Source organism: Neopelma chrysocephalum, unplaced genomic scaffold, assembly GCF_003984885.1.
Source record: "Neopelma chrysocephalum unplaced genomic scaffold, ASM398488v2 Primary Assembly neopelma1_70, whole genome shotgun sequence".
NCBI lineage: Eukaryota > Metazoa > Chordata > Aves > Passeriformes > Pipridae > Neopelma > Neopelma chrysocephalum.
In genome coordinates, this window is record NW_020897730.1 from 541,139 (window position 1) to 558,861 (window position 17,723).

General features: G+C 36.8%; 1 protein-coding gene across 6 annotated transcripts in view; it reads right to left on the reverse strand.

The window, feature by feature from the left end:
• Positions 1–17,723, reverse strand: part of ACAP2 (ArfGAP with coiled-coil, ankyrin repeat and PH domains 2) — a 64,237-nt gene that overhangs the window by 17,108 nt on the left and 29,406 nt on the right. For 4 of the 6 annotated variants that reach the window (XM_027685971.1, XM_027685969.1, XM_027685966.1 and 1 more), the window contains 5 exons: positions 15,752–15,826; positions 14,386–14,397; positions 9,344–9,456; positions 2,429–2,480; positions 940–1,040 (listed from right to left, as the gene is read on the reverse strand). In XM_027685971.1, coding sequence (XP_027541772.1) covers positions 940–1,040; positions 2,429–2,480; positions 9,344–9,456; positions 14,386–14,397; positions 15,752–15,826 — 353 coding nt within the window. The remainder of the gene's footprint in view (positions 1–939; positions 1,041–2,428; positions 2,481–9,343; positions 9,457–14,385; positions 14,398–15,751; positions 15,827–17,723) is intronic. The other 2 variants (XM_027685970.1, XM_027685967.1) reach the window with 1 other exon arrangement.

A 17,723-nucleotide genomic window follows, 5' to 3' on the forward strand; every position in this document is an offset into this window, starting at 1 on the left:
GAACGGCTTAGCTTCCTATTCCTTTTCTTATTCCAAATTTTTCATATCCTCATATGCATTTTACCCCCATGACTAGTTACACAAGATACAAGTACAGTCCTTAGAAACACACTTTCATTCACTGAGATCAAGAGAGAATAAAGCTCTCTGACAAAGAATGAACTACTTTTCACACCAACAGTCAAAGGAAACGGGTCATGAAGTATAAAACTGTTCCAACACTCGAAAAAGCACAGACAAGGAAGAGCAAAATGCAAGCTATAGTGAACCACAACTGGGAATGCAAACATCAGGATGGACAGAAATCTATTCAGAAGAGAAATGTAAGGAGTGGGGAGTGCACATAACATCCAAACCCAAAAGCAGGTTGACCTCATATCAAAAACTTAAATATGGTCACATCTCAAAATCACTAATGAGGAATCCATGTCCTGCCCTTGCTGTGGCAGGATGCCAAACTTCCCCAAGTACAGCCAATGCACTGCACTGTGGGAGCTGAAAAATAATTTTATTTGGCAGTTTCATTTAGTGCATTCTGAAATATAATTTAACATTACCAAGAGAACTTACTAATGTGCTTCTCTCTCATTACACCAATCAGAAATGTGGAGAAACTGAGACCTATTTTCTACCTTATTAAGCAGCTGATAGTATCAGCTACTACTGAGCTGCAACAGCTCTGCACTACAAGCCATTTATGCAAAAAGCACAAGAATGTATGTTTATTTTAATGCCAAAAGTAAACTAAATACCAGGAACACTTCTCACAGCATCACTTACTCTTAGCCAAAATTTCAGAGAACAAAATTGTTCAGATAGTTTTCCTGTTTTGATCTATCCCAAGAGAAACGTTAGTCTTAAAATGTAAGACAACTAGATGTAATGATTTTTTTTATTATTATTATTTTTAAATAAACACACTGCATCACTTCTCCTTACTTTGTTGGAGAAACCACCTCAAAACAGAAACGTCTTTCTATGTCTTCACAGTGTTTAACTGTGCAGAGCCGCAAGTCTTCAACAACTACTGTTGGATTATCCTAAGAAACAAAAAATTAACAAAAATGTCAGAGAGGAAAAATAACATCGTTGCTAGTAATCCCAAAATATGCATCATTCAATTCTATTTGCCTGTTTACACAAATTTTTCTCCTAAAAACAAAATTGGAAATAAGTGGATCTGGAGATACCTAGCATACCTAGGATATATTTAGATAAATTTTAATGTTTAGTTACATTTAATGAAAATTTAATACAGACTTGGGAGAATTTCTTTTTGCCTACAATGCAATTTACTAAGTATTCAACACCTTCAATTTAAACAACAGTATTCAAACAACGGTATTCAAAGGAGTACAAAGATACTTTCTAAGAGATGCTATTAACTCACAAGAAAATCTGAAAAATTATCAGCAGTACTGTAAATGCCAAATAAAAAAAACCCAGAAGCTGAAAGCATTGGTTTTGAAAATTTGATTCAATTCATAAGAATTCCATTCTAAGCTATCACCATTTTAAGGGTGCAGTTAAAAAAAAAAAGTAATGGGAATTCAGAAACAGAAAACGCCCAACCCAACCAAATGTGCTCACACACACGCAACTGTTTCCTTCCTTTCCAACCACAGAAATGAAGCCCCTTGGTTTGACAGCATCAGAAAACACGGAACAGCTCTGAACCCAGTCTGTTTGCAGTAAAGAGGAAGGACTTGTCATAAGCTCTTTCCTCTTTTTCCCCCCACTGTCTCCATACAGTTTTCTAGTTTTTTCCAACCTGAAGAACAGTTACAGCTACGTGGTACAAAAGCAGATTCTAGAACAGCAAACGAAGGGGCAGGGGCCCAAAAGCTGACTGAAAAGGCTTCTACAGCCTGGGGCAGAGCTGGACTTGCTTCTGTATTATACAGCTACTGCCCCTTCCCATCAGCAGAAAGGCAGATATTGACTGCTGAACCCCTGTGCATTTTCATCAGTCAATACATGTACAAAGCGGCCCTGACTGCTTCATAATAAATCCTTCATGCCTCTTTTTCCCCTCTCTCCCCAACTGCTACCTTGGGTATGTGAACCAGTAAGTAACTGGAGGGAGCAAGTCCTGAAAGAGTTAAACACAACTGCTCAGAGAACAGCATGGAATGTTTGACTGCCAGCAAGTGTGCACAAGCCTTTTGGGACCAACAACTTTTAAAGCTTTAACTAGGTTACAAACCCCACAGCAAATAAAGTATGTGCTTACAAGTCACTGCACAGGAATCTCAGAATCTGTCAGTGTAGCCATTAGTCTCATTTTACAAAGGGAGAAACTAATTTAGAAAAAGCAGTGGGTTGTTGAAGATCATGCAGGATGCCAAAGTCAGCACTGTTTTCCCAATCTATCGGCAAAACCATCACCCAAACCCCAAACTATCCCAAGCCAATTTTCGATTCCTACCTTAAATTTCTTCTGGTACACAAGTTGGTTATTTTGTATTGAGAACCAGCGCCTATTCAAATGAAGAGACATCCAGAGAACATGTAACTGATTTTACAGTGTTTATTGGACTGAAATGTGCAAACATACAGTCTACAGAGAGACTGAATAAAAGAATTCACGAGAGTAATGCTGCAGTCAGTTTTGGCAAGTATTTCGTGAGAAGAAGGAAAAAAGGGAAAGCAGAGACAAAACAGAAAAGAAAGCAAGGTTCAAATAATTTGAGTCCTAAACAAACACATTCATGTTATGACAACATTAGTTAAGCTATCACAAAAAACCATTTTCATTTCAAAGAACATTTCCTTCTGTATTTTAGCAGCAAACTACAATTTTAAATAGCTGATAACACAAATTCAGATAGTTTGAATAACAAAAATACTTAAACCATGTAAACTACTCCCAAAATATTTTTCAGAGTAGAACTAAGAAATAACTTATTAAGGCACTAAAAATACTAGTGTTGCTATCCCATGCAGGTTTAATATCTATATTGGGCATTTCTTAAAATTTTAGATCCTGAAATAAAAAGATTGCAAATAAAAACTAAAAAAATCCCCAAGGTAACCTTTTAAGTAGGATCCTAACTTAAGCCTCAGCTTGGAATGAAAATATAAAATCAAAGATTTAATGAAGGCATTCTTTAAAATCCAAAAGATAATGTAATGCTTAAAAACTCTGAACTGTATCCTTCCCTCTCAAATCCCCTGTTCAGATAGGATACAACTCAGACAATTAAAAGATCATTCATATTTGGGAAATAATTAGAAGTGTCTCAGATCTCTAACAATGGTGTTTTATCAGACCACTGAATATAACAAAAAAAGGACCAGATATAACCATATCTTTCTAGATATTCTGGGGATGCACAAAATAAAAGCTAACTAATCATCACTGGTTTTGAACTGACAAAAATGAAGGGAATGTAAAAAATAATTCCATCCTGCAGTGAATGTTACACTTTTTGTTTTGTTTAGGCTTAAAATGCAAACCTGTGTTTACCACAGCGTAATTCCTCAATTAACTCCAACACCCCACTTGTACCACACATCATTTTTGCCTGCACTGCCAATTAGTTTGAATGGTAACCATACACAAAATATTGTATTGCAACAGATCTTGTTATTCTCCACAGACCTTTGAGCTTCAAGCTGCAGTTTACTACAGTTAGTAACAAGAGGGCTCCATGTATTTATTCAACCACCAAAAGCCATTCATGGAAAGAAGCGCACAAAGATTGTTAAGAAAAATTAGGATATACAAAAAATGTTAGATTCAAAACAGAAAACCTAGTATTTGTTAGAAAAGTTAGTGCTTAGTAGACAGATGAGATTCTACCTTTTAACAATTAATCTTTTCAAATGTTGTGCAGATATATTTAATTTAAAAAGCAATAACAGGATATCCTGTTGTCCTTGATTTTTCCAATTTATTAACAGCAGTAGTTTTGGTCACTGCTATTGAAAAGGTATCACCTTTATCATCTATTTACAGATGCAGTAACTAAGCCTCATAACCTGCATAAGGCAGGTTGTTGCTAATATTTAAATAGGAAACTCAACAAAAAAAGCAGACCAGAAAAGGAAAATAAACTCAGGCTTTTTTCACGTGCCTTTTTTTTTTTAACATAACACAAACCAGAAAAACATGAAAAGCGGTGCCTAAGTAACAAAGGGGGGAAAAAAAAGTAGCCTTGCCCCAAGACAACATGCAATGGAGCAAATCCCTAATAATGGCCTTAGGTAGTGTCATTAACTTCATTAATGCAAGGCTTCATTTGTTCTATATCTAAATATTTCATGAGTTACCATAGTAAATAAGCTCCACTCTCATCCACTGGATACAAGTGAGCACACAAATTGTAACACAAATTTGTGTCATCTTCAAAGTCTACTCTAGAAGTTTTCAAAGTATTTCAGTCCCTTTTTTTCCTAGCAGAGAAATTAAACCTGTTGAAGAGAAATTTCCAGTCCAGCTAAAAAGGGTGCAGATTTTGGTAATTTTTTAAAAGAAACTTTTATTGAACAAGATCAACAATTTAGAATGTAGGATAACTTGCAGATCACACTTTTGAAGTAGATGTCAGAGCTAACGCATTTATTGTATGCTTGACAAGATAAAAGTGGCAGGCTGCCCTCCAAGGTGTCAGTGCCACAGCACTTTTATTCAGGCCAAAATCTTTCAGAGTTATTCCTCATTAATCAAATACTATCAATAAAGTCTATGTAGGAAACAGACTGCTGGGGGTCTACAGCAGTAACAGCCATAAACTCCTGAGGGACAATGTGTGTACTGAAGGTGCTTTTATAGGGTAACCCACAGCTATTCTGTTGTAAGAATAATGTTCATAAACCCTTAGGCAACATGTGTGCAGTAAGTACTGATTATTACCACACTTTCTTTAAATGTGTCATTCTGTCAAAAACAGGAGAGAAGCATGGTGAAGAAGAAAACATACTTGGGAATCTTAAAGTAATTTACACTGTCTCAGTAGTGCTTAAATTTAGTTTGTGTTTAGAAGCTGAATGTTTTCCATCCTTTATATCTAAACAATTCAAAACCATATTTCTTAAATACAAAATAATGCAAAATTTATTAAAAAAAAATCCGATTTCAGAGAACAGAGTAATACTGAGAATATAAAACTTAACTTGAGTTTTACATAAAAACAATGAATCATGATTATTGATTCTGAAAAGGAAACAGTTTTCTCTTGTTGCAAGCAGCACACAAGTAAAACAGAGTGACTAAGAATGCACAACATTTAAAAGTACATCTCTATTCCCAATGCAGTTGATAAGAAAAAAGAAAATCTCACCAACTTCAATTGGAAAAAGTCAAAACACTGATTTGTACGCTCAGAGGGTTTGAGTGCAGAAACTTTGCTTTAATTCCTAAAAAGGAGCTAAAAAACTAGCTCAATCTTTCTAATTCTTTTAAAAGTGTTGAGCAGCAGGTGTGCTGGCATCCCAGGCAGAATCCTTCTGTTATTTTCTTAGACTGAGTCACTTATACATCCATTGCAAGTAATCAAAATTAAATGCAGGGTTAATGAAGAGCTTTTTGCGTGCCAAAGAAACATTGGGAAGGTATAAAAGAAGCTGGTTGGTACCTGATGTGATCTGGCTTTTTCCTGTCATGTGAAAAAATGGGGTAGGATTAAAACATAAGGGAAAGGAGGAGAAGGAATGAAAAATGCAAAATGAGCAAAATAAGCAAAGAATTAGCATGACCTGAATTAAAAAGGGAAACATTTAATGCACCCAATCTAAACACTATTTAGAACGTACTAGTGGTTTGACAAATGCTTTCCTCCCTACACACATTTATTCACGCATATCTTTCTTCATGATATGAACTTATTTTTCATTTGAATTTCTAGGAACCAAAACAGCTTTCCAGCTACTGTGCCATAGTAAATGCACCCGACTCCAGCTCCTGATGCCTTAAGAAAAATGGTGTACAATAAGGTATATCATTTACCAACACACAGACACACATTCAAAACACAGGTATATCTCCCTAGCTGTTACTGTAAGACTTAGCAGTATAAAGATGTAATTCTGATTTCACTAAACGGTATTATCTGAAATACTTGTGTACATTATACACTGTCCTTTAGTCACAACAAAAAGAGATTACAAAATCTCCATCTCTTTCAAAGCACAGCAACACTGAATTGCAGCTAGCTTGTGGTTTACTCTGCAACTTGCTCAAACACTTATTTGTTTCTCAAGCCAAAGTTTTCTGTCATGTAGAACCAGTCCAAGAGTAGGAAACTTGATGCAAAAGCCCAAATAATTAAAATCTTGAGACAATGAAACCCAAGCTGCCAGGTGCCCTAGGAAGAAACTTCATCATCCTAGCAAGACATTAGCTTGGACCAGAAACAAAAGAAGTTTTCATTCATTACAACAGATTTGCCCCCCTTCAAAGGGTTGCATTATACAGTCTTGATTTTTTTCTCCCCCAACAACCAGGCTTTTCCCAGGATATGGGACCCTCATAATACACTATGAGGGTCCATGGATTCACTGACCAATAGGTGCACACAGAAGGATCACAACTCTCTAGTTTGTCAGCTAGAATCACACTGACGTGTGTCAAACCCAGACAAAATCTATTGTACCATTTCCTTTTCCCTTACGTTTTTAATACTTGCAAGTTTACACTAATAGTGGTCATTGCAATGGCTTTTGGTGCCTTTAATTCAGTCTTAAAGGAGTTCTAAAAAAGGCCTAGAAACAACAAAATACCAAGTGACAGCAACAGAGGGAAAAGAGAAGCTTCCATTTTAAATACATATTACTACTGATGGTGCAATTAGCAGTCAGCAAGGAAGATCAGTGCTGTCGCCCTCAGTTCAGAACAGCAGGAAATTCCTGTCTTTCTGGGCAAATTCTTCTGGTTTTGCTTCAGCTTGTTGATTTTCCACCCACCTTCCAAAGATGGGCATACAACGAAGCAGCAAACTACCAATCTTATAAGAACACTGAAAGTATCTTGGGTGTCTTGGGGTCTCTGACTTCAGCTCAGAATTCCCTTATATAAAATACATAATTCTCTAAATGTTTCCTCCTTTGATATTTTGTATATTTTTTTACACATAAAACAGTTCAATGCAATGACACAGTCCTTTCTTGTACTCTACCTAGTGATGGAAAAACACTCTAAACGCTAACATATGGTAAACTTTAATCAGTATTAGCTCCCTACAGCTGAAACTGCAACACTACATAAGTAAAGCATTCCATCAGGGGAAACAGGCAGTGGAAAATGGCAGCGACCATTTCAGTGCCTACAATATAGCAAGCAATTACAAATGTATTCAGAAATAAAAATAACACAAAAATACCTCTCTATTTCTATTAAAACATAGAAAAATGGGGTGGCTAGATTCAGAAACTAAAAGTTGTCTTCATTAAGGTCTTAAATGCATATTTTATGTATGATAGTAGTAGTTTCATAACAATTAGTAATGGTTTGTGAATATGTGAAATACAAAATTAAAATCATTGATTCAATTTCTGAACTGCTTATAGATAGCATATCCAATCCTATTCTCTTATTCTGAAGCATCCAACTAGTCTATCACAGTGAGATAAATTATCAAGAATCTAAAGGTTAAAGATTTTGCTTTATTGAATACTCCTGTGATAAACAGGAGAAAAACTATAAGTAAATATCAATTATGTAATAAAAGTAGGTAGCTCTGACTCATTACCAAGCTATTTACCTTGGCTCTCTTAAATAACCTTTTGTTTGGGCACACTTTTATTATGTATGTTCAAACCTGTAACTTAATCTGAAGGAATGTCATTGTGTATCTTGATTTAATTACAACTTATTTACTTTGTGTCTATTTAAATTTCCAACATACAGAAGTCGGTTTTAATTGAATCCTACTCTCTAAACACTTCAAGGTAAGATACATGTACAGTATTACTAGGTATGGAGCCATGTGGAAAAAGACTATTTCCTAATTATCCTCCAACTCTCCTCTCCTGCTCCCTCCTGTCACCTCCCTGAAGAGGAAAGCCTTCCTGTTACCAAAAAGAGGAACCCAGGGAGAGTCAGTTTTGCCTTCAGTCAATCCCGCAAAACACCTTGGCAAAAAGGTGTTTGCACCTTTCAGCCCACTGAGAATCCAATAAAGGACAATGTCCTGCCCTGTTACTGCAGATTTTTCTCCGTATTCTTACACTAACGTTTTACTTCACACCAGGAATATGCTCTGGAAGCACATCTCCCCGTTTTCTCCCTTCACCGTCCTTTGATGCTTCACAGATTTGTCTCAGAGAACTCTGAATTCTGCTTGTAGGAAACTAACCCAGAAGGTACATTACAATTACAGACAAATAATCAGACCATAGGACCAGAGCAGAATAAGTCCAAAGCAAAATCCTGTGTACAAGCTGCCCATGACTTGCTAGTACAGACACAATTTTATTGACAGCATAGCCCTTGCATCAGTCTACAGATTTAAGTGAAGCAGTCCCAATTTGTTACAGATTTGTGGTGTTCCAAGATTCTCAATACAATATAGAATAATTAAGACTGGAAGGGACCACACATCCAAATGCACATACTGGCCTTTGAAACAAAGCAAATAGTTTAACAGAAACACTGCTGAAAAAATTGCAGAACACGAGATAGGAAAAAGAACTCTGCATTACAACAAATTATCTTTAAAATTCAAGAACTGTATCCAACTGTGCTATAAATGCTCCAGTATATGCATTTCCATGAGAAAAGTATATACCCTCGGAAAAGCAAAAGAAATCCTATTCAGGGAGAAAAATATTTAAATAGTAAAATGTACATTGTTAAAGACATATGACTAACAACATACATTGAATTTTCAAAAGAACTATCAAAACTACTTAGCAAAAGTCACTGCACAAGACAGGAATTGTAAAAGATAACAATTACATTGTTTATCTTTCAGGAAAAATAGCTTGAGTCCTTGACTGTGTTTCCCTGCTTCCACTGGCCACCCAACTTCCATTTTACTTTGTCTTCTAATATTTTCCTAGCACATCCACTCACACAGTTTATTGAGGATTGCTCTGTTTCAACCCCAAAGTAAGGCCAAAGCACAATTACAAAGCTGGGCTGCACCCAACAAAGCAGCCTTTCCATACACAGGACTTTTACAAACTAAGGTACACTTTTAGAAAAAGGTCTGCAAACAACTAGGACAGAAAACAAGGAAAAATGGTTTTGAAGTGTCATCCCTACTTTAATTAACAGAGTCACCCCAGTGTTCTGTCAAAACTGTGGAATCAGAGAGTTACACAGATTTTAAGTCAGCCCAGAATTCAGCTTACCAAGCAGTATCTTTGTAAGCAGCAAATAGAGATTCTCAATAATTACCTGTTCCAAGTCTTGAAGGCATTGCTGGCTCGCTTAAACAGATAACCTTCCATAACAATACCATTGGCTGCATCTACATTGTATTCTAGTTTTGTATCATCACTGGAATAATCCTAGTACAAAGGAACAAGACAAGGAAAAGACATTGCAGTTTCAAATGAAATTTCAAGTATGGGCAGTACTATTGTCAAAGAGTAAACATCTGTTTTGCTTGCAACACTTAATAGTCAAACCATGACTCAGTCCCTGAAGATTTTTTTTTAAATGCAGTTTTAGGAGATCAGAACACTGAAGATTTTTACTTTACCTGTACACAAGGGGATGTTCTTGCTCAGGTATTGGTGACCTCTACAGAGGGTAAACATTGCTAACAGAGCATCTCATTCGAGCAGCTTCAACTGCTCAAATGGTCTCACATATATTCCCAAGAAAAGGGACAGCAAAGCACAGGAAACGGGGCAATGAAAGTTAGGAATCAAAACTGAAAAACAGTTGCAGCCTGTTGCAGACACCTGAATAAAGCCAGTTGTGCTTCAGCATTTCCTTCAGCTCCACCATCTTGACAATTGAGTTGAACAGGAATTTAGAAGACAAATAATTAAATGAAGATGATGCCATCAGTTAATTCTAAATTAAAGCAGTCACAGTGCTGGAAATGATGACAAGAACTTAGTAGTAATTTTTCCTTTATGATCTTGGATAAGATTACGAAACTACAGGTAGGACAAGGGAATATACGTTTTCATCAACCTAATAACAAATAACATCAGCTAATAACAGTTAATAGCAGCTTTACAAATTTTAGAAGGCTGACTGTTTCACATCTCCAGCAAACGCAGATTAGACTAAGTAATAATACATGTGGTGATCATTTGCTTTCACATCTCATTGAAAACAGCATGGACTCTTCCCAGGGAGGTAGAGTTCAGATATTCAGTGAGTGGGAGGCTAACAGCTACTAGGGGTGCATGAAAATGGAATGGAATCACATAATTTATCATATGCTATGTCCAAATATCAAAATAACATACATGCTGTAATTTATTTCACTGTTAGTACAATATATCCTAAAGCAGACTAGCAACATATGGCTTCTTCCCCTTTACAAGGGCATAAGAGACACATCACTGAAAATTAGCTTTCAGAAAAAAAAAACCTGAACAGGTTAAATACTGAAGATACAGAACATTTTGTAATATCACTCTCCTGACATGACAGTGAAATGGCTACAAATATTAAAATGGGGCCTTTAAAATCCCTGGTCAGCACAGCATAAATACCTTAAACTTACTCAGTGTTTTCAGCTAGTACTAGTCTGAATACATTAACTAAATTTGAAATGTTAAATCTAGATTATCTAACTGACAGATGATCAATGGAAGATGTCTGCATTTGTGCATTTATTATTCAGCATTTAATAACTTTGATTTTCTGCCTGTTTTGTAGATCAGAACATGCTGAATATAAAAGACTTAATGTAAGCACAAACACCTAAGTATCACACTACAATTTTAATTTAGTATTTCACAGTTTATGACACATGCAAACTTTCTCAGTGTTAAAAACCCTTTTTGGTTTCTTACGCTCTCAAAAAAAAAAAAAAGAAAACCACTATAAGCACAACTTCGACAGGCTGATGTCACATCCCCTCCCTCCCACAAAAATGATAAATTACTCTAACTTACCAGCTCCCAAACATAATGAAACCTGCTAAAGATTTGCATCTTCCTGCCTCAGTGATGCTTGCAACTCCTTGTCTAGTGAAAGACAACATACATTCCCTCAGTCTTTTCTGACCAAACTACTGTGTAATCACATTTTCCTTGGGGTTTGGAGAACTGCTGCAGAAAATGCAACTGTCTTTTCCAATGAGTCTTGATCCGTGCTTTGAAGACATATACAAGTATGACAGGAAACCTTCTTTGGATTATTTATCACGCCACAGTCTCAGTCCAAATTGTCTAAAACACTGTCCCTTCCTCATGAAGTGCATTTAGTGTCATTTTAATGACTTCCCTGATTGAATTCCACCTTTATACAGCAGAAAAAGACATAAGAGTATACAGATAAATGTTAAATAGCTTCCTAACTGCAGATAGCAGACTACCAGCTCGAGGAGGAGGGAGTAAGGCTTCCATATGCTTTATCCATAAAACTTCATTAATAAAGTTGTGGTCAGGAAAAAGATGACCAAACAATCATAAAAAACCATGCCCCACTTCATTTCAATTACATGGATACAAGTAGGAAAAGAAACTAGATAAGCTGTGTCTGATCTTATAGTCTCTGCTATTTTATAATTAAAAAATTGGAGAAAAGCAGTCACATTATAGTTTATTTTTAACTTGGTATATGGAAAATTTAGTGAATCATGAAGAATAATCAGGGGGTGGAGAGAAATACATCCATATCTTTCCAGTGTCCTGCATAAGAGAATCACATGTTAATAAACCCAGTCACTGTATGTGATTCAGAATTTTGTGTTCATTAAGCAGGTACACAACTGATAAATATTTTATTTTAAACATCATTTATTTACTAATTAGGTGTCAGTTAGGGCTAAAGTACATTTCACCTAATCAGAACTAAGAAAATTAAGCCAGTATTATGCAAGTTACACTGAAGTGCTACATCACACATTTCATTTAGATTTGAAAGAAGAAACATCTATGGCTTCTATTCTGACACTTGTTTTTCATGGTTGGCTGCTACTGGAAGACAAACATGTACAAGTGGGTTATATAAGTGAAGCATACAGCATGTTTTCATGCCTTTTTTTACCCCCCTTTTTCTTTAAATGTCCATGAGGTACAGCAAACCAGCTGGAAATGGAAAAACAACTTTCATCTCCAGAAATAATACTAATCTGGTGTGTCACAGAACACTTAATATTCTTGACAGTGTTTCAGTGAATGCATTTTCATATGAACATATCAATTCATCACACATACTTGATTCATTTCATAGCTTCCATGTTTTATGTTTCTCTTGTTATCAAAACAATCCCCCCCATACTTTTCAGCAGCAGAGCTTTTGATTTACTTTCAACATGAAAATTGCTATCAGGTCATGGAAGCTGTTCAAGCCATTTTACCAGTAAATCTTAGGGACTGTATTTTAACATTGAATTTTACCATTCATCCTAACATTGAATATGTTTTCAAAATGGTTTTTTACTCTAGAGATGCAGCATTTTAAAAGTTTTTTATAAGGGAAGTAAATGGGGGAGTGTAATTACCAAAGAAAACACTAACCTGAAAAGTTAGGCCAGAATATACTAAATAAAGGACAATAATTGTGCAAACCCCCCATTTAGAAAGTTGCTTCCATTCCATTCCCTTCCCCATCGATCAGCAAGAAATGTTTGTCATGCTTAAGCTGAAAGTCCTTCCAGAAAGGGCTTAAAACAACAACAGACACAAAAAGTAACAAGGTTTTCAATCCAAGACAGAGAGAGAGGCGAGAGCGTCACTTGAAATACGATCACATCTTTGCTTTTGGAGGGAGGAATCACTTTGCATCACTTCTCAACAGCAGCTCTGGTTCACGTGACTGTGGTAGCATCTGGTTTCCTACCACCTTGTTTACTCAAGATGTTAAAAATTTTCAAATCATTCTCACTCCAGCTGTTTCCTGAGCAGTTTTTCGGAAGCAGATTTTTATTTTAATGAAAAAGGGATTTGAATACAACGAAAACTATTTGAAGTTCAAAACAAACAACTTTTCCTGTATTATTTCCCTTATTTTAGAACAAAATATTAGCTCTGTCACAAAACCAAAAAGCCATAATGCTGTTTACAGGTCCAAGTGATTTTTAAATTATTTCTTAATTCAATATGTTATTGCAGCAGTGGGCTGCAAACTGCTCACACAAGAGTCATGTCTTAAGTATTGTCACTGTGACACCACCCTTTTTTCCTATAAAAATATATTGCAAAAATTTCCCAGAATGATGATGTCATTTCTAGATTAATTCATAATATGTGTTGCTCCAGTTTAATACGGAAAAAATAATTTCTTACGCTAAAGAAAAAAAAATTGTTTCCTGCATATTTTCTGTGTCAATAGACCTCAACACTTAAAAGAAATAAAACAAACAAAAATCAGATATCAGCTCTCTTAAAAAAGAAATCACACTATATTGGTGACCAAGCCCTTCCATGACACCTGTATTAGCCTCTTCGACAACAGCCTAATTAAATAGGATGATGATTCTACAGAAAAGTGAGATGAGTTATTTAATTAGTGCAATTACTTTGCATGCATATGCACATATATGCAAACACAGGTAGTGGGTGGGTAGGTGTGTGCACATATGCACTTACCTATACATTTCAGAAAAGGAACTGTTCTTTATCCACACAATGAAGGAAAGGCATCATTCTGAAGCATTAGATTAAAACTTCAGTATATTAAATGCACATATACCTTGTGGGATATTCAACACAAGCAGCTTCAGAAGTTTCAGTTTTTATAAAACATGGAAAGATTTGGGAACATATGTCTAAGAGGCAACACAGTAGAAAGCAACATGACAAGACATGGGAACAGAGAATAGAGTTGTCATCTGGGTCAAACTGACCAGATGACAAACAATGATACAAAGAACAAGATCCAAGGCAGTTCTCATCCTGATGAGCTGGAAACTAACTTTGTGGGAAAAGCAAGTAGGAGGAGACAAAACCAGACAACATGATTTGAATAAGAAACCAAGAAAATGACTGGACAAGCTACAAGAGGAATCTCCAAGAAAGCACAGTCCAGGCATTGCCATCACAAAACTGCAACAGTGACTGATAAGGACAGGAGACAACATGCACAACTCGAAACACAGAATTTAAGAGGGCAACATACAATACAATCTGACTGCCCTGATTATATTTTAGAGATGGTCTTGTCAATTAAAGCAAGCAACAATATAAGTTGTGATTGCCATTTGTACTAGAAATCAAGAACATTTATATTACACACAGATACGGCTTATCGAGTTTCACGAAGCTTAAAAGTTTCAGTGATATTTGATACTACTAAAAATAGTTTACCTGTAAGGCAGCCTTAAGCAGCATTTGAAGAAAAAACAAAGACTGTAAACACCAACCATAATTCACAGTAACAAGTTATTATTCCTATGGCTAATTAAAAGATAACTGCTCATAACCTACATCCTTCACCAAGCACCACTGTTCTCTAACAGTAAACCCCTCGACTAGTGCCAATTCCTAAAACTAGGCCTATTAAGCCCAAACAAACTAAAATTTGAATTTCAATGTTAATTTTCCAGTTCCATCTCTTTCCCACTTCCCTCTCTTTCTTCCCTTTCCTTCCCTGTTATCTCCTGTCTGCCTCCAAATACAGCACATCAGCGCTGCCCTAAACTCCATCATCACATCTGCTCAACTTCACAGCAATCCTATTGTTTCCCACCAACTCCTGAAGGAATGACAGGATGAACCAACAAAAATGTTTTCAGCAACCAAAAATGTTACCTTTTCCCATCAGTATTAATACTGGCTCCTACTAAGGCTACCTCAATTATTATCTCCGCATGCTTTCATTCCTGAATTTATTTACTCATCAGATTTCAATTACATTGAGCTTTTTTTTTTTAAATTTATGCCATCTGAATGGATACAGAACATATTTGAATGAGAGTAAGAAGTGTAGCATTACCTTTAAACTGGTATCTAATCCCTTTCAAAAGTACCTGCAGTATTAGCTCACTACCAGAGAGTTCAGTGGAACTTCTAGTATTATACCTGCAAAACCAACACTGATCTAGAGCTTCTGAAACGTCCAAACAACAGAAGCCATTTCCCCCTCCAACATAAACTATCTACATTTTTCTCAACAAGCAAAAGGAAGACAATTATTGCACATGAAAATCTTCCCAAAGCAGGAATCCAACATTATCACTTTCATATTTGTGTACAGTTGAACCCATGCATTACACAGCCTTTACAAAAGTTCACTTTTGCTCTTTATATGCAACAGCAGCTGCCACACCACCTCAAAGTGCTGCACTCATATTTGGCACAGCCCAAAGTGCTGTGTATGTGTGTGACTGTAGGGCTGTGCAGCACACACACCTCTTCTACAGACACACAGCAGGGAATCACGGCAACTTGTACAACTGCATTGAATCCAAGATGTAACTGAAAAGTTAGAATGCCAGCATTCAAATAAATTATACTGTTCTATTCATGTTTCAGTAAAAACATAACATTTGGTTCTGTAAAACAAAATTAATATCTCCAATCTGACCCTGTGCTTCCTGATGTGTAAGTCTGTCTCTCTGCACTAAAAGATACCATCCCTCACAGTTCTGATGCAGAGATGCAAACTGCTGGGAAGAGATGCTACAGATACAAAAATGTGTGTGCAGCCTGCCTTTTACATTCTCTCAAGTACCTTTTGTTGAATAGTGGAGTGCTTTTGCTCCATATCTCTCTTCTCCTTTGCAGCATCTACAGCCAACTGATCCAGCTGTAAAGAGAAACAGAAAATTGGATCTTTAGTTATCATGAGAAATTTAGCTCAGTAGATTTCATAATGCTGACAAAAAAAAAAAAAGAGAACACATTATGTCTAGACATTGCACGACTTTTATTTAATTTGCATAGTATAATTACTTCTTTGTCACAAAGTGTTTACCTTGTATAACCACTGAAGCCTTGTTTAAAGCACTGCACTACCATCCTGAATTAACCTCTCCAGAGGTGTACATTTCTTGTAGGCACTAGAGGGAATGTTTCAAAGAACAGCATGGTGCCAAGCACAGCAACTCTGCACCGCATTGGTGCTCAGCCTCCGAGGGGGATGACTCAGGCTTTAGCTGCTCCTGCTGGCCTTTGCAGCAGCACTGGCAGGAGCAGCAGAAAATACAAGGAGCAAATTACAGGGATTTTTCCCTCCACAAAGCAGGGGAACTGCCTCAACCAGGCTTTTGCAGAGATAGTTTTGATCAGGTCACCAACAGTGTTTGAGCAAGATTCCTCGAAATCTTAGGTAAAGGCATTCAAATTGTTTCTAGTTCAGAAATAACAATATGATTTTGAAAAGAGAGACTGTCAGAGTATTTAAGTTGGCATCGTTACAGTGATAATAAAAAAGCCCTAAAACTTGCTGCAAGCATTTCTCTAGCACTGCCACATAAACCTTTTCCTTATAAAACCAGAAAAAAAAAAAAAAAAAAGAGGCAGGAAATTCAAGATATCCTGTATGAGAAAGTATGTTTGGTTGGGGGTTTCTGTGTTTTTTTGTTTGGTTTGGGGTCTTTTTGTTGTTGTTTTTGTTTAGTGGGTTTGCTTCTTTTGTTTCTGTTTTATGCTTGTTTGTTTTTTACAGATTTTCATGTTTAAATAAGAAATGCAGTGGACAGGCAGATGTTGCCTGAAAGACCAGTTATCTTGGTACTCATGTGACAGGAATCTGATGAACTCCTTTATCCAGCCTGTAATACAAGCCTGCCACTAACCCAGTCCCAGCATCTGACTGACTAACCACGCCAATGCAATGCTGAGCACAGTGCACAGCCTGCAGCTTTCCATCTGTGGGACAGACCTGGCTCTGCTCCAGGCCTAGGACGAGAAGACCAGGAACAGGGAGCAGCACCAGCTTTCCAGCTGAAGTCAGTCACGTGGCGGAAGGCACAGTGTGACTAACAGAACCTCTAATCCACACAAATAGGATTGCCTCCACCCACTCTCAGAACCACAAGTGACAAGCCCTGCCAACCCTGGCCATTTCCCCAGTGTTCTATTTCCCCTGCCTGACAAGACATAAATGAGAAAAGAAGTGACAGTAACAGGCTCTTACACCCTTGTGCTAGACAATCCCCAACAATTATGGAGCCACCAGATAGCTGGGACATCTGGACCCAATTCCACACTCTGTTACTTTTCTTAACTCCTCTCTCCCTGTCTTCCTCTCTGGCTCAAAAGGCCACACCAGCACTTTCACACCTAACAGGTATTTGTGAACATGAACACATTGAAGACTAAAGTATTCAGATGTCACATTTATGTAGCTATAGGACTTAAAAATGACACAAGAGCCTCTAAAACAGAGACTGGGATGCCATTGTTCTCAAAGACTATTTTGTACCAAGAACCCCTGGGAATAAAGATGAGGACTAATCCAAAGGCTGTTCAAAACTTCATAGGAATCCAATGTCTTGCTAAAACTTCAGATTCAGGAATCTGCACATGGCCCCCCAGAAATTCTTCCTTCTACCTCGCTAGATGAAACAGAAGACAGCCACATTCAGAGTAGGGCAATTACCTCTAATTTATCTTAAATACAAGTGTTTGAGGATGTATTTACCACAGCATAAGTGCCAAAACAAAGTTTTAACAGCAGCTCATTCCATCATTTTTTTACT